This window comes from Perognathus longimembris, chromosome 11, assembly GCF_023159225.1.
Source record: "Perognathus longimembris pacificus isolate PPM17 chromosome 11, ASM2315922v1, whole genome shotgun sequence".
In the NCBI taxonomy this organism is placed as follows: domain Eukaryota; kingdom Metazoa; phylum Chordata; class Mammalia; order Rodentia; family Heteromyidae; genus Perognathus; species Perognathus longimembris.
The window spans coordinates 64,082,839-64,102,707 of record NC_063171.1 but is presented as its reverse complement, the minus strand read 5'-3'; the positions used below and the strand labels follow the sequence as shown (position 1 = coordinate 64,102,707).

Below are 19,869 nucleotides of genomic sequence, written 5' to 3'. Positions count from 1 at the left end.
GCTCACCTGATGGAAAGCCCGGGAGGGGAAAGGCTGGGGCGGAGGAGAAAGTTGTTTCTTTCTTAGGCACCCATTTCCCCGGGATGCTGCCTTCTAGCTGAAGACACCCTCCCTGTGAAAGGCCCGCGCGTGGGAGCCCGCAGAGGCTGCGCATGCTCCTAGGAGCCTGTCTGTGGGAAAGGAGGGCAGCCTTTCCTAGGGACATCACCAGGGTTCCCCAGCACCAAGAAATCCCAGGACTCCCCATCTTTTTCCCCTGTTAAAGAGTATTCTATGTCTCTTTTGGAAATAATATCCGGGCAATTATAACAGTAAGAATAAGGAGAAATGTGTCTTCTCTATTTCCTTGTAACCAAAACAAACAAACAAACAAATCTATGTTGGCATTTAAATCCATCTTCATCTGCCTAATGTTAACCAATACTTGCATGGACTTGAATTCATCACGCTGGGACACTATTCTCAGCTTGGGAAAATCTATTTCTCTTAGGCATCTACGTTAGCCTTTTATTCCTTGTCTCTTCTTTTCCTTCCTTGTTTCTTTCCACCGTTCACTTTCTCTCCATCTCTTCCCTTTTCTCTTCCCCTTCCTCCCTTAATTATCAAGAACCTATTAGTTATGAAGTTATTTCAACAGCAGTTTTTTTTTTATATTGCTCTGTCTCCAAACAGATCCACTTTCTGTTTATTTGGGGTAAGAGATGTAAAAATGACAAGGTAATTTTATATTTTAAGACACGATTAGTTTAAACAAAGTTTTGATAACACACACACAAATCCTAAGAATTTTCATCATCAGAAATAATTTTATTATTAATTAATTTAAAGCAATTCAATGTAACTTGTAGCAAAATTATACATAGACAACAAACAGGGCTAATTCCCATATGATTACAAGGACAATTACTGACTGTTTTATTTTCATGTGCAAATGTAATTATTTTAAAAAGGCAATAGTTTGTTAAAAGTCTTTTATAAGCATATTTTATTCTTTAAATAACCAGAAAGACTAATAAACTATCAATATTACAGCAAGCTGATATGAACTCTTCCAAATATTAAATTTGGAGTAATACTCATAATCAAAAATAATTACTTTAAAATTTATGAAAGAAAAATTTTAGTTTTATAGGAAATATAATCATACCCTAGCTTAAAATCTCAGTCATAACAACTGTCATAATGCAAAAATACTAAACTTCAGATCTCATTGGGAAATAGAAGATTTGTAAAATCTTGGATTTTTTTTCCTAAAAATAATTGCAATGGAGTAAAAAATGTCAACCCAAAGAAATCTCATACTTGACTACTGATATTGCAGCGATGAAGCAAGTTCCCCAACTCCATTATTTTCTCAGTTCCAAGGTGCATGTTGTACTCAATTTTAACAACCTCTGAGAGGTGCTTCAGTCAAACATATTTTATGTTTATAACATAGACACACATAAATGCATACAATCATCATATTTTAAGGCATGCTCCTGATTTTAAATAACTTGTAATCATACTGCTCTGAAGATTAAAGAGAGCCTCTCTCTGTTCGAGGGCAAAATCTTGGCTTTCTTGTCATCCTAAAACATGGGTAATGTAAACTACTCAGAAAGAAGAGACGGTTACATATTCTGCAAGCCAAATTAAACACCATTTAGAAACTTTGGCTTTGCCTTTTTGTATTTTACTTGTTTCTGTATAATTATTGAGACAAAATAAGGTTTTCTATCCATTCTATTATGATTATAAATCATCTGCTTTATTTAGAAAAAAAAGGATGAAGTGATCTTTCCTTTTATTATAGGTCCTAATTTTGTTAGAGTGAAAGTCTATGTCAAGTTCAAGAATGAAGAACTATTACAAAATTGACCAATGTCTCTCCTTGATGAATACATGAACATACTTGTCCACCTGGCCATCTTCATGTGCTTGTCTTCATATAATATTGGAAAGGAAACAATGCAGATTAATATCACAATAGGAGTATCATCAAGGGACAATTCAAGGTTAAATTTATAATTATTAAATTATGAAAGATTCGTGTTAAATACAAAGGACAAGGATTCCTCACTTTAATGCTTTTGCTTCACAATGCTAAAATATAGATACTTGGAAATTAAATCAGGATTTCTCACAGAATATAGTTGAGTGTTATTTCATAAGGGCTTAAAGTGTCTTGGTAGTCCCTAAAAGTATTAATGATCTTTTAATCTTCTATAACTTTTAATTAAATTCACTCCATGGAGACATGGAAAGTATTAAAGCTCCAGAATCTCATGAAAACCATTCCTGCATAATTCAGAAATCCAGCTAATGTTTTAATTCTTGAGTTAAAATGAACAAGCATTTTATTTTCTCTACGATAGGCATTTTCTAAAAGAGAACAATACATATTTCCTTTTGAATATATTTCTCTTGGCATAAAATGTGTAGATGTCAAGTTACTGAATAGTTCAAGGTACTTAAGGTCTCTTCCTGATAATGTTTTAGTTTCGTCTGTGTAGCTAAGCATGCTATCAAGTCTCAAATTGTGAAATGAACATGATGTTGTATGAAAGGACAGACAAAAAGGACTGACTAAAAACCTGTATTCTAAAGCAAACTATTATTCTTCCACAAAAGTTAGCTTCAAGGTGTGTTAGTTAATTGCTATGTAGAGGAGACGGTCAGGGTGAGCTCAGTTTTATAAAATGTCACAGTTAGAGAATATAATATGACACATTAGATTTTTAAGAGGAGCAACAACTTTTGATGCACATTGCAATGTACACACCAAATAGAATTTTTTAGTTCACTTCCATAAAAATTTAACCAGTATTTTTAACTGGCTTTGTGCCATTCAGATTTTTCTCAGTTAAATATCATATTCAAAAGTTTATGTTTTCTTTTCAGGTTTGAGACTCATCACCTAAATTTTTTAATATTAATAAGGGAAATATCAATAAGCAATACATTGTTTCAAAATGAGTCATACTTTGAAGAAATTTAGTTTTTTCAAATATGAGAGAATTGAATATATTCCAATCTGTTTGCTTTCAATGCCAGCAATACTTTGATAGTTCAAACTAGGTTCTTCTAAGAAAAATAAATGTCTCTTATTTTCTTGTTATCAAAGTTGGGTTTCCTCGCGAGAGTCAGGGCCCCCAGCATTGCACACACTGTTTTTCCGACTGGCTTCACTGTTTGGTAGGTAGGACAGAGGATCTGGCCGAATTAAGTATCTAATGAAAGAAAACAAAGCAAAATTTATTGTACTATGAAGTGCAGGGCAGGTTGCCATTTTTCTCTACATTTTGCTAGGTGACTTAAACTGTTTATGCATGACAAGTAAAAACACCAGATAATTAACCAGTAGAATTTTCCGAAGTTTGTATTATCATTCTCATTCCTGGAAAGATTATGCTGACAAAACCATCCTCCAAAAGAAGATCTATGAATTTCTGATAAGAATATGAAAAAAATTAACATTGCTGGACTTCAGTGGCTCATATTTACAATCTTAGCTATTCAGGGCACTGAAATCTGAGGGTTGTGGTTCTAAGCCAGCCTGGGCAGACAATTTTGAGAACCTCTAATCTCCAATAAACCACTGAAAAGCCAGAAGTGGAGGTGTGACTCAATTGGTAGAGACCCAATCGTGAGTGAAAAAGCTAAGCAAGAGCGTGAGGGCCTGAGTTCAATCCCTAGCAATAGGAAACACACACAAAAAAGTTCAACATCATTTAATGATGGGGGAAATGCAAATCAAACTGCAATGAGAACCACCTCACCTCTGTTAGAATGGCTAAACTCAAAAAGATCAAAAATGTCAAATGCGGATGAGGATGTTAGAAAAGGAGGCCGCTCCTTACTGTTGGCTCAAACATAATTTAGTATATCCAAAATATAGACAATATGGACATTTTCCCAAAAGCTAGACTAGAGCTTTTTGAGAAATGACTATATTTAGCCTATATAACCATATAAATATCCATATTAATGACTACATAACCTTGCTGGTTATGTAGCCAAAGGAAACCAAAATCAGGGTATTAAAGAAACACCTGCCTTCACACCTTTGTTTACAACATCTATGATACTGAAAGAACCTAGGTTGCATCAGCAGGTTGCATAGATAAAGGAAGCATAGCATATGTACACAATGAAAGTCATAAAGTAGACCAAAGTATTCTGAGTGTCCACACACAATGCATACTTTTCAGTGGATCATATTATCTTTGGAGAATGTTTCCTAATTTTTTAAACCTCGTTTATTTGACTCTTAAAACGTGTAAGGTAATTAAAAATAGCAGTGTGGTATATTTCAGGCTTTCCTAGGGCCTGCCTGTTCTCTTATTATTCCTCTTCTCTTTTTTCGTTGAAATGTATGTTCACTTGCAAGACATAGGATTCATGTTGCTATTTCCTGTTTTATACTTCTTTCAACAATCTTGCCTTTTATACAAAGTACAATGTATAGTAGCACAGTAAATACATTCATCCTTCTAAAAAGAACATTTAAATGTTTATTTTATGAGAAAAATTGAGATCTATGACAATAAAGGTTAAAACTTGAAGTTTAATCAGTGGTTTGATAAAACAAATAAGCAACACTTTGAAAGCATGAACTATGAAGTCAACTTACACAACATCATTGAGCTCGAGTCTGGTGTCTGGGGATGGGTTGATCAGGATGTAAGAGAGGGTGCTCTGATGATCATTCATTTCATCTAGAAGATAAATACATGGCAGGTGCGTTACACCACTGACAGGACATTACAGGAATGACTGTGCATTTCCCCATCTTTAAACCAGGAAGCTGAGAAGAGTAGTTGATCTGTCCCATCACTCAGCGCAGAGCTGTGTACCTAAGTTTGCTATGTTTTCAAATTACTTGTCACTGGGAGTGATAGACAGGTACCCACTGCTTATCCTGAGCTGATTAAGAAGGAAGTATCTGATTCTGAATGGAAGAACCACAGTTAGAAGATAACCTTTAAGCTAGCAAACTAAAAATTTCCATTACAAAGTTTTACTTCATTTGTTATGCCTTGCTCAATTTTAGAAAATAATTGCGGCTAATCAGAGTCTTCCCAGAAATGATTATAGAGAAAGTTACTTGAAAAACTATTAAGTCATATTATATTATAAAAGTCTGATAGAATTGTGTATAAAAATGGTGAGAGACCCTAATGTTGCTTGGCTTCGTTTGAGACACCTAATAGCAAACATTTGTTTGCGCATTGAGGAGTGTAAGGGACTCTGTAGAACAAACAGCATGGAGACAAATGTTATAAAGGAATTATAATACTAAATCTCTTTTCTTGTTGTTCTGAAACAATAGACACGGACGTAATAAATAAAACAAAAGGTGCTGTCTTTTTAATTTTGTTACTGCATACTGGAAATATCCTTCGGTTGGAAACATGCATGGTAGACAATTCCTAGTTTGGGTGTGGTAACCAAGTGTCCTCTAGGACCTGTTTCAGAAGTGTGTGATCTTTAAAAGGGGGGTGGCGAAGGAGATGTCAGCCTTCAGAAGTGGAGGCACTAGCAGTTTCCACTGGACTCAGTTGTTAAGAAAGACAAGGCCGGCCCCCAAACCCCACAACAGGGTGACTGCAGGTGATGGGTGGTCGTTTCTCTACAACAAGTCTCCTCAGCAGCAGCTGATCCACACAGACACCGCCAGACTTGGTCTTTCTGTCCCCAACACTGTGAGTTACATAGAGCCAAATCCTTTGAAAAGTGCTCAACCTTAACTATCGTGTGACAGTCATGGAAAGATGGGCTACTAGAGGAGGGCAGCGAACAAAACAGGAAACAGCTTTGGTGTCTCTCTGCTTCAATTCTTGGGTCATTGTGCAATGCAAATACAAAGCCACATGGTCATGGATGGGCTTCAATGAACAAGGGTTTCCTTGCTCTCAGTTGCAGACAAGCAACCTTTCTGGAGGAAGAACTACATTTGGCAGTTGAAGCAAACAAATCTCATACTTCTTATCAGTGTGGATGTATTAATACCTAAATAACTCCATGAAAGATCTTATCAAGCCACAGTCCCTGACCTTGATAAGGAACTTGCTGTTCTGAATTACTTCGTAGTTTCTCAAGAAAAGCTGAATGCTCTGTTTATCTTACTTGACCACTTCATTGTGAAAGGCTTAATATTTTCAGTTAAAATATCCCGAGTGATATGCCTTAAAGTCTATAAATAAAAATCTCCATCTTACAATGTGGTGTAATTGAACCTGCCAGAAGTTTGCCAATAAAACCATGATCATAATCTCATCAAATTTCATAGTCAAATAAATTGATATACTTGATCAAAAGTCTATGTAGTATCTAAAAAAATAATAAGTCTGCTATGGGATTAGACTTGCTAGGCAAAACAGACTTACCAAAGAAATATGAATTACAACAACATGTGTTTTTGTGTGAAAGATTATATTTGCATAAAGTGCCACTGGAAATTCAATATTTTTTTCTTGGCTAAACCTAGCAATCATCACTAGTATTGATGGATAATTCAACTGGTTGGAGCTTGCAATTATTATGTAATGAGATTACTCCTCAGTGTATTCCATCATAAAATGCATGGTACCAACATAAGATTATCAGCTTCATTTCTCTATGTGAAAAGCAACTTCAATTCACAGGTTCTTATTGTGAGAAACTCTTTGCTTGTGTGGATTTTCAAAATTTCTTTTCAAAGGAACTGAGATTGATGTTGTACTACAGAAATAAAACCAGAGTACTCAGCTACAATGTAGGTCTACTGGAAAATTGAAGCTTCCCATTCCATTTGCCTATGGACAACTCAGTTCCTTGCAGTAACAATGGTGTTTGCAATGATCTGAAGAAAATACAAGGTAACTCCTTAGTAGGCAATGATAACCAACTTTTCTCTTTATTGACAGGATATGGAATGCTATATCTATTTTGTTCCAGCATTCAAGCCAAAATCTAGTAATGTCCTGGTTTTCCTACTAAAATATTTTTAAATTATTTAGATAATTATAGCTTAAAGGGGTAGAAGAATGAAGGAGGGAAAGGGGTAGAATGTAGGGAGTAATTCATTGTGTGTTCCACAAAATTGAGAAATGTAAGGGAAAGGGTGGGTTGAAGGGGGTGAAGATGTTGAAGTGATGACACAGATTAACATATCTTGTATATATAAACTGCTGTGTATTAAATGGCAAAAAAGTCAACAAATGACCTAAAAACTAAGAAAAGTGAGGGAAGGAGTAGGTTGGGAGGCAGGTGAGAATGTTGGAAGGGGCAACATTGATCAAGATGTACTGTGCTCATAAATTGCTTTGGCAAATGACAATTCCTTTGTAAAACTACTTAAAGATTATAAAGTATTCAAAAATTATCTAAATAGCTAAGAATCCAATAATGGATAAAATTATTATGCTGTTACTTTGTTTGTTTTATTAGCTTGTTTTATTCATTTTAACTGTTCCCTGGGCTCTAGGAATTACAGCACATATTTTGGTAAATAGGCTGGATTTAATGATTCCAGTTGGTTTAAACCAAGACATAAAGGAGATCACAACCAGCACTAATCAGACCCAGGTTCTTTCCTCGGCCTTCACTGACATTTCCCAGGCACAGAGGGACTGGTGTTTTCGACTTAGGTCAAAAGAAGTTGCCAGTTTCAAAACCACTTTCTCTCTCTTTCATGTCTGCCTAGCCAGAGTTCTTTTTAGGCACAAAAATGGAAGGATTAAGGGTGAACAAATGCAGCAATGATACTCACTGGACACTATGTTAAAATGGACTATATACAACTGGTGGGCAGGATGGGAGGAAAAAACTGGAAGTGAGGGAAGTGGTAACTTTGTCCAAAAAATGTAAGCTTTACCTGACTTATGTATCTGTAACCCTTTGTGCATCACCTTTATAATAATATTTTTAAAAGAAATATATTTTAGCTGAGGAAACCCCCTAATACACGTGTGTATAATATTGGGGTAATATGGTTTACAGTAATATATTATATCTTTTGGATAACAGTTTAAAACATTTCAGCTCTTGCTTTAAAATAATGTCCCTGTAACATTCTAGACATACGGGTGAGATTTCCCTGTCATCTACTCTTGCAGCTATAATCTTAAATAATCTATGTTTATGACTTCAGGCTTGATCCTTTATGCATCTCTTATTTCTTTTCTTGAAGCCTAAGCCCAAGGATTCCAGCTTCTGGTAAAGACTGATCCATAGAGGGTCTTCTGCTACTCAAATCAAATGGACTAGCCTGCTGCTGATAGCACACGTCTGTAACCCTAGCTACATGGGAGGGTGGGAACAGGAGGACTGTGGTTCAAGGCTAGCCTGAGCACATTGCTCACCAGACCTCTTCACCCAGGGCTGGGTGCCGTGACATGGCATCTCAAGTACATGGGAGGCTGAAGTTGGAAGGATCCTCATGGCGTCCAGCAGCCCAAGCACAGAAGGCTGAGACTCCATACCTACAGAAACAAGGCTGGATTCGGTGGTAGGTGCCTGGGACCCCAGTGAGGACAATGGAAACTGTAAAGCAGGCGCTTCCTGGCTTAAGGTCTACCTGGGTGGGTCGGAGACCCTAGCCTAAAATCAACCAGTGGTAACATGCCACTGAGTCATAGTGATAATGACAGTAATACTTAATAATCTTAACATTAGGCACAAAAGTGTCTATGAATATTACGTTGACACACTCAGGTCTCATCCCACAATCCCCATGAGTCATCCTTCTGTTTTCATTGCATTTGGGACATTGTCCTCTATAATCCAGGAAGGCTTCTGACTCTTACCCTCCTTCCTCAGCCCTCTAACAATGCAGATTTTAGACATGCACAAACAAGCTAGTTGCAGGAATCATATTTTGATTCTTTCCTTCTCACCTCTCATAACCAATGAGTCATAATAATGTTTAATTCTTTCAGATCGGCCAAACTTCAGCAAAAAAAAAAGAAATCATACTATCATTCATGATTAAATCAAGGCTGCCAAGGGTACAAAACATTGTGTTTTGTTTCACTTTTTGGTTGTTGTGGAGGTGTGTTAAAATTCCTTCTTTTGTGTCTAAAGCCCATACTTAACATACAGTGGCAAAACCTCTTAGGTTAATTAGGGTGTTTGGAGAATTCCAGATGTAGGCCAAGTGCTATGTTAATCATAATGTCATTTGTCTTACAACAAACCTAAGATCGTGATATTATTTTCATTTCATACAGAAGAAAATGGGTTCACAGAAGTTAAGCAACTCATGTGATCTACGGCGCTGGTATTAGATGGTGAGATTTATAATCCAGAAGTGTTGTCAGGATCCTCGTTGTCCTATTCCTAGTGTCTAGAGCGATGCCTGCCTGGTACTGAGAGGGTATCAGGGATGCATTACTATAAACGAGGAATAGAAAAATAAATCCACGATGCACTCGTTTCCAAATCCTGTGGGATTATTTTTTAACCATTATTATTAGAGGTTTCGATCCAGGTTGGTTGAGTGGCTTCATATCACTGTGACCAGATAGATGGACAGAATGGAGAGAAAGAGAAAGAAGGAAAAAGGAGAAGAGGACAGAATGTCTTCTTCCTTTGTGTAGGAATTATTGTGAGCATAAACTAAACAAATTATAAAGAGGAATACAAGCTAGACAGTATAACACACCCAAGGTGCTTGGTAGAGGTTTCATTAGCAAGACCATAATATTATTCTCTGGTTTCTCGTGCAGTTATTCTGTGCACTTTTATGTCTGTAAGAGTTCAAACCTTATCTCACCATGCTGCTCCAGCGTAATGCTGGAATGCTCATGCAAAACAAATGAGACCTGGATGGACAATTATCGCTTACAATTTCTCATCAGAAGAAATGTGGCTTAATAATAAGTAACACATAAATATAAGAGTTTCATCCTGTAAGAGCTTAATGATACTGAAAGGCCTCGAATTAGAAAATAGCTACTCGTGAATTTCAAAACTGAAGATCATTGTGTTCCCTTAATTTATTTCTGAATGTAAAATGTGATAAGTGGCTATATTAAAATTACTGGCACAGATGAGTCTGTACGACATTTATGGAAATGAAACAAAATTACCAAAGAAAGCTGCATAGGCAAGCCTGACTCCACATTTCAACTATATGTCCTTGAGTAACCAAGCTTTAACCTCTGAGACTCAAATTCTTACAACAGCAAAGTAAATGTAACTATTACACTAGGGGTATAGGAATGATGAGAAGATATTCGTAGTTCCAGTCATAAAGATACTCTGAAAATATAATTTTCCTGCTTGTTCAAAGAAACACATGATAGTTCACTTCAGGTCTAATTCAGTAACTAAAATTGCTTCTTATGAGGCTTGTCTCAAGTTGAGACTTTAATCGTGAACTAGAAATAGGGGAAATATAGAACATGTCCTATTTTACCCCTAACCTGCACGATACTGACACTGCCTAGTTGCAGGCCTATGCCTGCACACATACACACGTGCACATGCGTGTAAGGAAGACTTTGGAGTCAGGTGGTGCAAATCTCTCAAGTGGCTTGAATGGATTTCTTTACGTCTAATAGAAACAAAGGATCTATCTCAGAAACTTGAGGGGATGTTGAAACTGAGATAATTGGCGGCCCTAGGTGAAGAACAGGGCCTTTTAAATTCAGTATCTGTTTAAAGTTTTCAGGGTTTTCTTTCTGTCATTATCACTTGAGATTCCTCTAGGCTAGACAACGTGCCCCTCGCCCCCTGCAAACCGACCTGTGGAAGGAAAAAGCAATTGTTGTCACCCAACCAGCGCCAACGTCACAAGGACGAAGGGCAAGAAAGGACAAGTCCACAGAGACAGTAGATTCAAAGGGCATACCATATCCCACTGTAGACAGACCCAAGTGTTTCATTCTATTTCTCACGAGCTCAGCAAGCTCTTGTCTTTCTGACCTCCTGTAGAGGTTCAGGCGCTGCTGGGTTATTTTTTCCGCTGTTTTGCCGGAGTGCTTTGGACCTTTCCTGCTCAGCCTTCGGGCCCACTGCATGCTCTTCCGGCGCAGCAAGGGGTGGTCGGACTGGTCGCTGGACGTGGAGTTGCGGTGAAGGCTGCGGTGGTGCCCGGGGTCTTTGCAGTCTTTTGTGTCTTCCCACTCTTCCACGTTGATGGAGATTTGAGACTTGAAGGGAAATGGATAGTGGATAATTAGGTGTCGCAAGCGTGATCACAGCTCGGGGCTGACAATTTTTGCAAAATCTTAGCATTGGTTATCTATCTGTGGATGGGCATTTCCATAGAAAGGGAAGAACTGCAAGGGTTGGTTAGTTCTAGTTATCTGTCACTAAAAACGCCACCGAAAACGTTTTCTTGAACTTTCATATGGGCCAGCCACTATGTTGGCAACTCCCGACAGCATTTTTCAATGAAAAGCTGTTTATTGTTGTTGTTTTTTTTAATGTGTGAGATTTCTCTTATAAATGACTGCTAGTGCACGGTTGTTGAAGCATGCAAGCGCAAGCCTTTTATAACTTCATTCACATACAGTCCACAGCATAGACTTCAAAAATTCATCGCAGGTGCTAGGTACTCTACATTCAACTTAAATGACTTGTGCTTTCTAAAGCAAAATTCGGTGGCTTAACCATCTTACAAAGGTTTTTAAGTTACTATGCTTTCTAAAGGTAAAATTAGAGTAAACTATAAAATGCAAACGTTTTCATCCTTTCCTGTGCCCAAAAGAAAATAGGATGCACTTTAACTCATTCATTAATCACTCAACGTACACACACTTTGCTGATGAGATTACTTACTTTAGAAAATATTCCAAGTAAAATACTGCCAGTGGTAATGTGGCAAACGTCTTGTAGAAACACAGCAAAAACTTAAAGTAGACTACACTCTCCCTATGAACCCAATAACAAATTCCATAAGCCTATTCTGACTTAGTCTTTAATGACTGAATCCAATGTTTAGAGCAAGAGTCTCTCTCTTGATTACTAGCCCTTCATCAGTAGAAGTGTACAGTTTTAATATTATTACTTTTCATACCAGGAAATATTATAAAAGATAATACCTACTAGACCAGGAAGACCAACTTTATAAAACACGCACATACAAATGACCAGCTTCTTAATTCTATTATACCAAAAAGCAGTTCTGGTTTTATTGTTTCCCTTCTATGGATGGCATCTTTAGTTTGGGCTGCAACCTGCATTCAGTACTGACTCTCAAAGTAAGAGAGTTAAAATTACCAATTGAAATTTCTTTTTAAAATTTTCTTCACTGTTTATGATTTTTCTTTTCCACTATAGTATTGTAGCAACATAATGAAACGTAGCAATCATGATGAAGCAAAAAGTTCAGTGCTAATAAATACATTCATAGAGATATGAAAGAATCATCATCGACCTTCTCCAGAATTCTGTTCATAATGAAGAACTTAAACTATTTCCCCACTAAACACAAATGCTATGAAAAATAGAGCAAATGGTCCTGCCGCGTATTCGACATTGAAACCTGATACTAGCTCTGACTCCCATCCATCTCCATCACATCTCCTGCCCACCACCATTCTTTCCAGTGTGGATGTTTTTACCACTCTAGGAACTGCCTGTGTATGAGTTCACACAGTCTTCTTTATCTCCTCTCTGTTTCCATGTTTTACTTGAAATGGACTATCCTCATCATTTATCTATATCTATATACTCTAGCATATAGCTGACATTTGTTCCTTTAATAAACCAAATAATACTCTACTTGAAAATACTTTAATGTGGACACAAAGCCTGAAAGCTCTGTCAATGCCTTCCTTTCAAATCTCTGTAACAAACTAGGAAATTATCTCACGTGGAAGTGAAACAACAATCCAAGGCTCACTACTGGTTCTGCTACAGAATGGTAATGATGTACAGAAGGATAGCGAATTCTTCTAACCTGCCTAGCTTTGTGATGACAGTTCGTTTGACTTAAAAAAACTTAGTAACCATATTCTATCTATCAGAATTCAATGTGGAAGCATAAAATATTGTAAATAGCATGATTTTGCAATAAGGGATCCCTTTATAAGACTTAAAATACTCTATTCTCACTCACTTGACAATATACTGAAAATTCTCTTCTGTGGAAGTAGAAGGCACATTCTTGAGTAATATCTATCATCAATAAAGAATATCAATCTTTGTTCTGTAATTTATGTGTTCTTTGTAGCAGAAATGAAAATATATCAGTTCATATTTAAATGCTTGTTTGTCAAGTTAAATCAGGAGCTTCAATACATTTGGAGTGATTTTCTTTCTTGTCATTTTTTTCTAGACATGTCTCCCTATAAATAAGAGTTTGATGTCCTTCAAATGAGTAAAACTAATCATTTCTCCAGAGCAAATAGCTAAGGAAGTAATTTACGTCATTTACAACTTAAGTCATAAAGCTATAACCTAAGAGATGTTTCGGCAAAGAGTGAGGATTTGCTTCCCTTTCAATGGGGGGGAAAGATGGCTTGGCTTTATGAATACTTCTCCTAGCCCTGTGTATCAATAATTATGCAAATTATACACCTGAACTGAACTGTAAGTATACATGACTTATTCACTATTAAATGTGGCATTTATCAATTATTGAAATTTCCCAAGGAAGAGAATATCAATAAAACAAGTAAACTTCCCTTTGGAAATTTCAATTCAGCTAAAGGAAGAAGGAATCAGAAGAATTTGGAGGGGTTGGGGATATAGCCTAGTGGCAAGAGTGCCTGCCTCGGATACACGAGGCCCTAGGTTCGATTCCCCAGCACCACATATACAGAAAACGGCCAGAAGCGGCGCTGTGGCTCAAGTGGCAGAGTGCTAGCCTTGAGCGGGAAGAAGCCAGGGACAGTGCTCAGGCCCTGAGTCCAAGGCCCAGGACTGGCCAAAAAAAAAAATTTGGAGATTGGTATTAAGAAATCCAAACAAAAACTGATTGTCTTTACCTGTTTGAAGTTTGCATACCTTTCCTCCATCCTTTCAACATGACATAATAAAAGGTACAACCGGATGTTTCATGATAAGCTATGTAAATGTGAACGATGCTTTGGATTTTTCCTAACTCTCTACAACAAAAAATTCCCTAGGCACCCATGGCTCACAGCCTGTAATCCTAGCTACTCGGGAGGCTGAGGTCTGAGGGTCATGGTTCAAACTAGCCCAGGAAGTCCATGAGATTCTTATATCCAATTAAATACCAAAAATAAAATGTTGCTGTGGCCCAAAGTGGTAGAGCACTAGCATTAAGCACAAAAAGGCCACAGACAGTGTCCAGGCCCTAAACTCAAGCGCCAGAACCCCCCCCCCACACACACACACACAAATCATAACTTCCACCTGGAACTGAAATACAAATACTCCGATTCTACCCTACAGAAGTCTTCTGCGAACTGATAACACGTGAATACAGAAGGAAACATGTCAACTCTAACTTCACGAATAATAATCCGACTCCTAGGTGTGAACAAGTATGCTTATTTCACCTTCCCATTGAGTACTGTTCTTTCTGAAAGCAGCACCTTGTCTGGTAGAAACAGTATGCAGAGTGGGAAATACAATGGCACCTTCACATTAGGACATATCTTAAGTTAGGATTCCAACCAGCAGCATGGTTTAAAGCAAGGGTTCAGGTGTCAGGTTGGCCACAATTCAAACAATACTTCCATCAAGTATCAGCTTTGTAATCTAAGCTCACTATGACAAGTTCCATTTCCCTGTCTGAAAAATAGCCACAGCATTACTACTCTGCCTGCCAAATACTTTTGAAATCAAAAGGATACTTGCTTATCTGACTTAGAATAGGCTGCATTAGTTAATTCCTATTGGGCTTTAAGACCTTGCTTGAAAGAACAAGAAGAGAAGGAAAAGAAAATGAAATAATTATGAAAGATATGAAAGCAGAAAAGAAAGAAAGAAAAGCCAGGGACCAGTGGCTCAAGTCTATAATCCTAGCTACTCAAGACGCTAAGATCTGAGGATCACAATTTGAAGCCAGTCCAGGCAGGAAAGTCCATGAGACTTACATGTCTATCAAGCTACTCAGAACAAAACAGAAGTAGTTTTATGGCTCAAGTGGTAGAGTGCTAGTCTTGAGTACAAAGAGGCTGGGGGAGAAAGCCAAGGCTCTCTCAGTTCACGTCCCAGGACTGAGAAAGAGAGAAGAGAGGCATCCACAGAGACAGAGACAGAGAGACTCATAATTCTGCTCCCATCTTCTCTCTCACTGATGAGATTTTATGAGAAATCAAGGTGTTATATCAAACACTTGGTGGTAAAGCTCCTGTGGTTCATGTACAGTGAATCTGAAGAAAACATTACCTTAATTAATTAAAAGTGGGTGTTTATTATTCTACACAATTTTTATGAATTATTTGAGGGCTCATTTGTTGACCTTTTACATTTCATATTGAGAAATATATTTGCCAATTTGAAAAATCAAGATTTAATACTACTAAAAATATATAACTACTTTCTGTAGGAGGATAGATATATCCATATTATTTTCACATATCTGGAAATATAAATATATGCATCCGCATCCATGAAAACATACAAATAAGAAACAGGAAATTCCTACAGCTACTCATGCGAATTTTCCTGAAATTCTGACACTTTTCTTTAAAAACATAAATTACTAACATTTTAAAAGATACTTCCTATTCCAAGTGTTTGTCACATTTCCTATTATTTGAAACTATCTAAAAGTTTCTTTTTACCGTAATAGAATTTTTTTTCTGGTATTTTGGCTTGCTCAAGACTAGTTAGTGCTCTACCACTTAAAACACAGCTCCACTTGTCATGGTTAATTGAAGAGTCTCACGGATTTATCTGCACAGGGGCTGGTCTTGGCCTCCCAGGTAGCTAGGAATATCTATGGAAGCTTGTAAAACTCAGAAACCTTTTAACTAAAGAAATACTTCTTATTCTAAATAGCTGGATTCCTTCATCTCTGTATGTTTGCCTTTTAAATGCACAACTTTGAAAGTCAAGGTGTTAATATAAAATCCTACTTTAGCTGAGAATGTATAAAAAGCTGGTAAAGTGACCATTGTTATCAGGAAACCCCCAAAACCGTGAAAATAGTGGTTTGGCAGTTCAAAAGAAGAAAATAATTTTCATTACTTCATCAAATTTTTCCCTTTTAAAAGCTATTATGTGAACCTGAATCATGTTTTTTGTTTGTTTATTTTGTTGGGTGGGGATAGTGTCCATGGGTTTGAACTCAGGGCCTCTGCACTGTCCCTGAGCTTTTTTTTTCAAGGCTAGCACTTTACCACTTGGAGCCACAGCACCACTTCTGGTTTTCTGGTGGTTACTTGGAGATAAGAGTCTCAAAGACTTTACTGTCCAGGCTGACTCTGCATCGTGATCCTCAGGTCTCAGTTTCCTTCATCATTTAAAGAAAAGTAGGCAATGCCAGATGAGCAGAACATACCCGGCTGTTTTTGCTGTGCTTCTCACTTGTACACACACACACCAAAATGACTCCCATTAACTGGCAATTTTTATTGAACAGGGAGGTTACTGTGAGACTACAGAACAAAGTAGTAATTTGAAATAAAGCAATTCTAGTCATTTGAAAGTGACTCTTTGTAATCTGCATCCATGACTCCCATTTAAAAGAAAAAAATTTATAAATATTCTAAGACTAAAGTGATGTTATCTGATTGATGATTGAAGACAAACAAGATTGTCCTTAAAGAAGAAACTGCCTCACTGATGATGTGTTAATGTTTTATACATGGTTCCCTACCTACTATTTTCCATAAGAGAAATATTCAATTATAGCATTATTTGGCAGATCTTATACACTGAATCTCATATAGCTACAGAAAGATATCCTACAAGTCTTGAAAAGTTCAGTTTAATATGATCAAAGAGTGCCAGTGGCTTCAGCCCATACTGAAAATAAGTAGTTACATTGCATTTGCAACATGTTTTGAGAATCTAAGAGGTCAAATAAATAATAAGGGATTGTATAGAATAAAAATCACTGCATTTGAATTTAAATAACTACCCTTATATTCTAACTACATTTGAAGTGTTTTATAACCTTGACTGATCAACTGAGGTCTTCATAAAATAATACCAATTTCACGGCAAAAAAAACAAACTTTATGAAAATCTGATAGCGAAATTCTATATGCAAAACTGAATACTCACTAAAGAAGTTCGAGATCCAGAGTCTCACATTTGTAATATTTGCTACTCAGGAAACTGAGACCTGAGGATCACGATGCAGAGTCAGCCTGGACAGTAAAGTCTTTGAGACTCTTATCTCCAAGTAACCACCAGAAAACCAGAAGTGGTGCTGTGGCTCCAAGTGGTAAAGTGCTAGCCTTGAAAAAAAAAGCTCAGGGACAGTGCAGAGGCCCTGAGTTCAAACCCATGGACACTATCCCCACCCAACAAAATAAACAAACAAAAAAAAACATGATTCAGGTTCACATAATAGCTTTTAAAAGGGAAAAATTTGATGAAGTAATGAAAATCATTTTCTTCTTTTGAACTTATTTCCAGATACATTTAAGAATGAGGTCTTTTCCCTGTGATCGCATAGTTAACTTTCAGCTTCATCTGAAATCTACAGACAGTTCATGTTCAAATGAGTATAATCTCTGTATGTTTGCCTTTCAAATGCACAACTTTAAAAGTCAAGGTGTTAATATAAAATCCTACTTTAGCTGAGAATGTATAAAAAGCTGGTAAAGTGACCATTGTTATCAGGAACCCCCCAAAACCGTGAAAATAGTGGTTTGAAAATTCCTCAAACAAGAGACTTGGAAACATGAGCACAGAAGAACAGTAATAGCATCAACAACAAAATGGACACACAAAAGGAAACACAAATTAATGCAAGTCTACCCTTTGTCCCCCAAGAAAACACATCCCACTTAGATTTTCAGAATTTGCTAGATAATAAATGGGAGCTGCGTGAAGCTGTGATGCTTCAACATAATTTCCAAATTGATCATCTCCTGAAATTTCATCAACTGGTAAAACTTCAGGGTCCTGAAGTTAGGATTTGGATGATAGTAGCATTAGTACCAAGGTGTTGTATTTGTGAAATTTGCTAAGAGTCGATTGGTGTCTCACTACAAGGGCATCTTTAATAACATTGTTGGGTACCAGTCAGGTATATTGGCTTTGGAAAGTCATCATCTGCCCACAGCCAGCTTGTAAGTCTCATCAGAGCACGTGACAAATGCCAAGTGTTCTCCAGGACAGTGGAAGCTTTGTTTGATCTGAAGCACGTGATAAACCAAAGGCCACTAGCTTCCAATCCATTTCAAAAACTAGAATCCCATCTTGAAACATCTTCCTTCACTAACTTTGATGATACAGAATATTAAGATATAATTACCCCTTAGAGTCTGGAACTCATGATGGCAAATATCAAGACAGTCATTAGCATACTTTTTTATTCCTCAGTTTCCCAAATCATCAGTTTGTGTCTTAAATACAGTTTATGTAAGCCACAAAAGTGGCAAAAGCAAATAATTGTGTGGATCGTATATTAAAATTCTGTCCAAATAAGTGAAGAATTTAAGAAATGAAAAAATAGAGCTGAAATTTCAGAATTTCAGATGTGATGTTCATTAGTCTTTTTTTTTTTTTTTTGCCAGTCCTGGAGCTTCTACTCAGGGCCGGAGCACTGTCCTTGGCTTCTTTTTGCTCAAGGCTAGCTCTGCCACTTGAGCCACAGCGCCCCTTCTGGTTATTATCTGTATATGTGGTGCTGGGGAATGGAACCCAGGGCTTCATGTATACGAGGCAAGCACTTTTGCCACTAGGCCATATTCCCAGCCTCTGTGATGTTCATTAGTTTCTCAATGCTTGCCAAAATACATGTGTATTTGAAGTATTAGAATTCTGAAAGAGAGTCCAAATCAGGGTAAATAAACACAAAGACAATTTATCATATTTCTGGAGGTAAATCTACTATAGATTGGTCAATCTATATCTATATATAAAAAAGCAAGCATTTTAGCATGATTTATTTTATTTTCAATTTCAAATATGGAATTATCTTTAGTACTTTTTCATTTCATAATTCTGAATTCTTATATTCTACCACCAGAGGAGCAGGAGACAAACAGAAGGTACTTACTTGTGATGCTATTTCTCGAGACTGATATGAGAGAAAAAAAAAAAAAGAAACACATAAGATACAGGTTTCACACTGACTGACTGAATGATACAGACGTGATCCAACAAGCAACAAGGGCAAAGACGACACTTAACATCTATCACCAGTGTATTTATCACGGGGCTTTTGAACAAATATAGGTAAAGCAGAAGCTGGTAGTTTAATGTTGACCATTTTTAGTGTCTGTAAAATTGCTCTCAGTGGAAACATGGTAGTTTTAGAAGTTTCTGCAGCTGGACGATGTATGCCAGGGTACTGGAACAGGCACACGTCCATATCTGTCCTTCTTTCCACAGACCGGGGGCTGATTTTCCTTCATGTTAAACATTCACCCTCTCTTCTTCCATCGTGCGGATATTTTAATCTGCCCCAAATTTTAAATGACATTCCAGGTGTTTGCGGACTGTATTGATTTGATCATGAATACACGGCATCATCATTATATTTTTTCAAAGATGTACATTAAACTATTCAATAACTCCCTTCCAGCTAAAGCAATGACATGACTTACCATCTATTTCCTTGTCCTAAATACTGAAGACAGGGCAATAAACACGTGAAGCATCGGAACCTGCCCTTAGCGTTAAAGTGCAGAGCAACAAGACCGGTCTGCACACAGCGTCTGTCTATCGTATCATCCATGCAGCACTGACATCCCACCAAAGTTCCTACAGGACAGCGTAGATGCTAAACTCCGGTATAAGTATTGGATGTCAACGTTTGGCTGTTTTCCTAGTTAATAATGCAGGGTTCATAAATTA

General features: G+C 37.1%; 1 protein-coding gene across 6 annotated transcripts in view; it reads right to left on the bottom strand.

Annotated features, from left to right (window-relative positions):
• Window positions 1-809: 809 nt before the first annotated feature.
• Window positions 810-19,869, bottom strand: part of Kcnt2 (potassium sodium-activated channel subfamily T member 2) — a 274,397-nt gene continuing 255,337 nt past the window's right edge. For 4 of the 6 annotated variants that reach the window (XM_048357403.1, XM_048357405.1, XM_048357408.1 and 1 more), the window contains 4 exons: window positions 19,070-19,090; window positions 10,820-11,120; window positions 4,616-4,700; window positions 810-3,212 (listed from right to left, as the gene is read on the bottom strand). In XM_048357403.1, coding sequence (XP_048213360.1) covers window positions 3,101-3,212; window positions 4,616-4,700; window positions 10,820-11,120; window positions 19,070-19,090 — 519 coding nt within the window. In that variant the 3' untranslated portion in view covers window positions 810-3,100. Of the gene's footprint in view, window positions 3,213-4,615; window positions 4,701-10,819; window positions 11,121-19,069; window positions 19,091-19,869 lie in introns of those variants that run through there. The other 2 variants (XM_048357404.1, XM_048357406.1) reach the window with 2 other exon arrangements.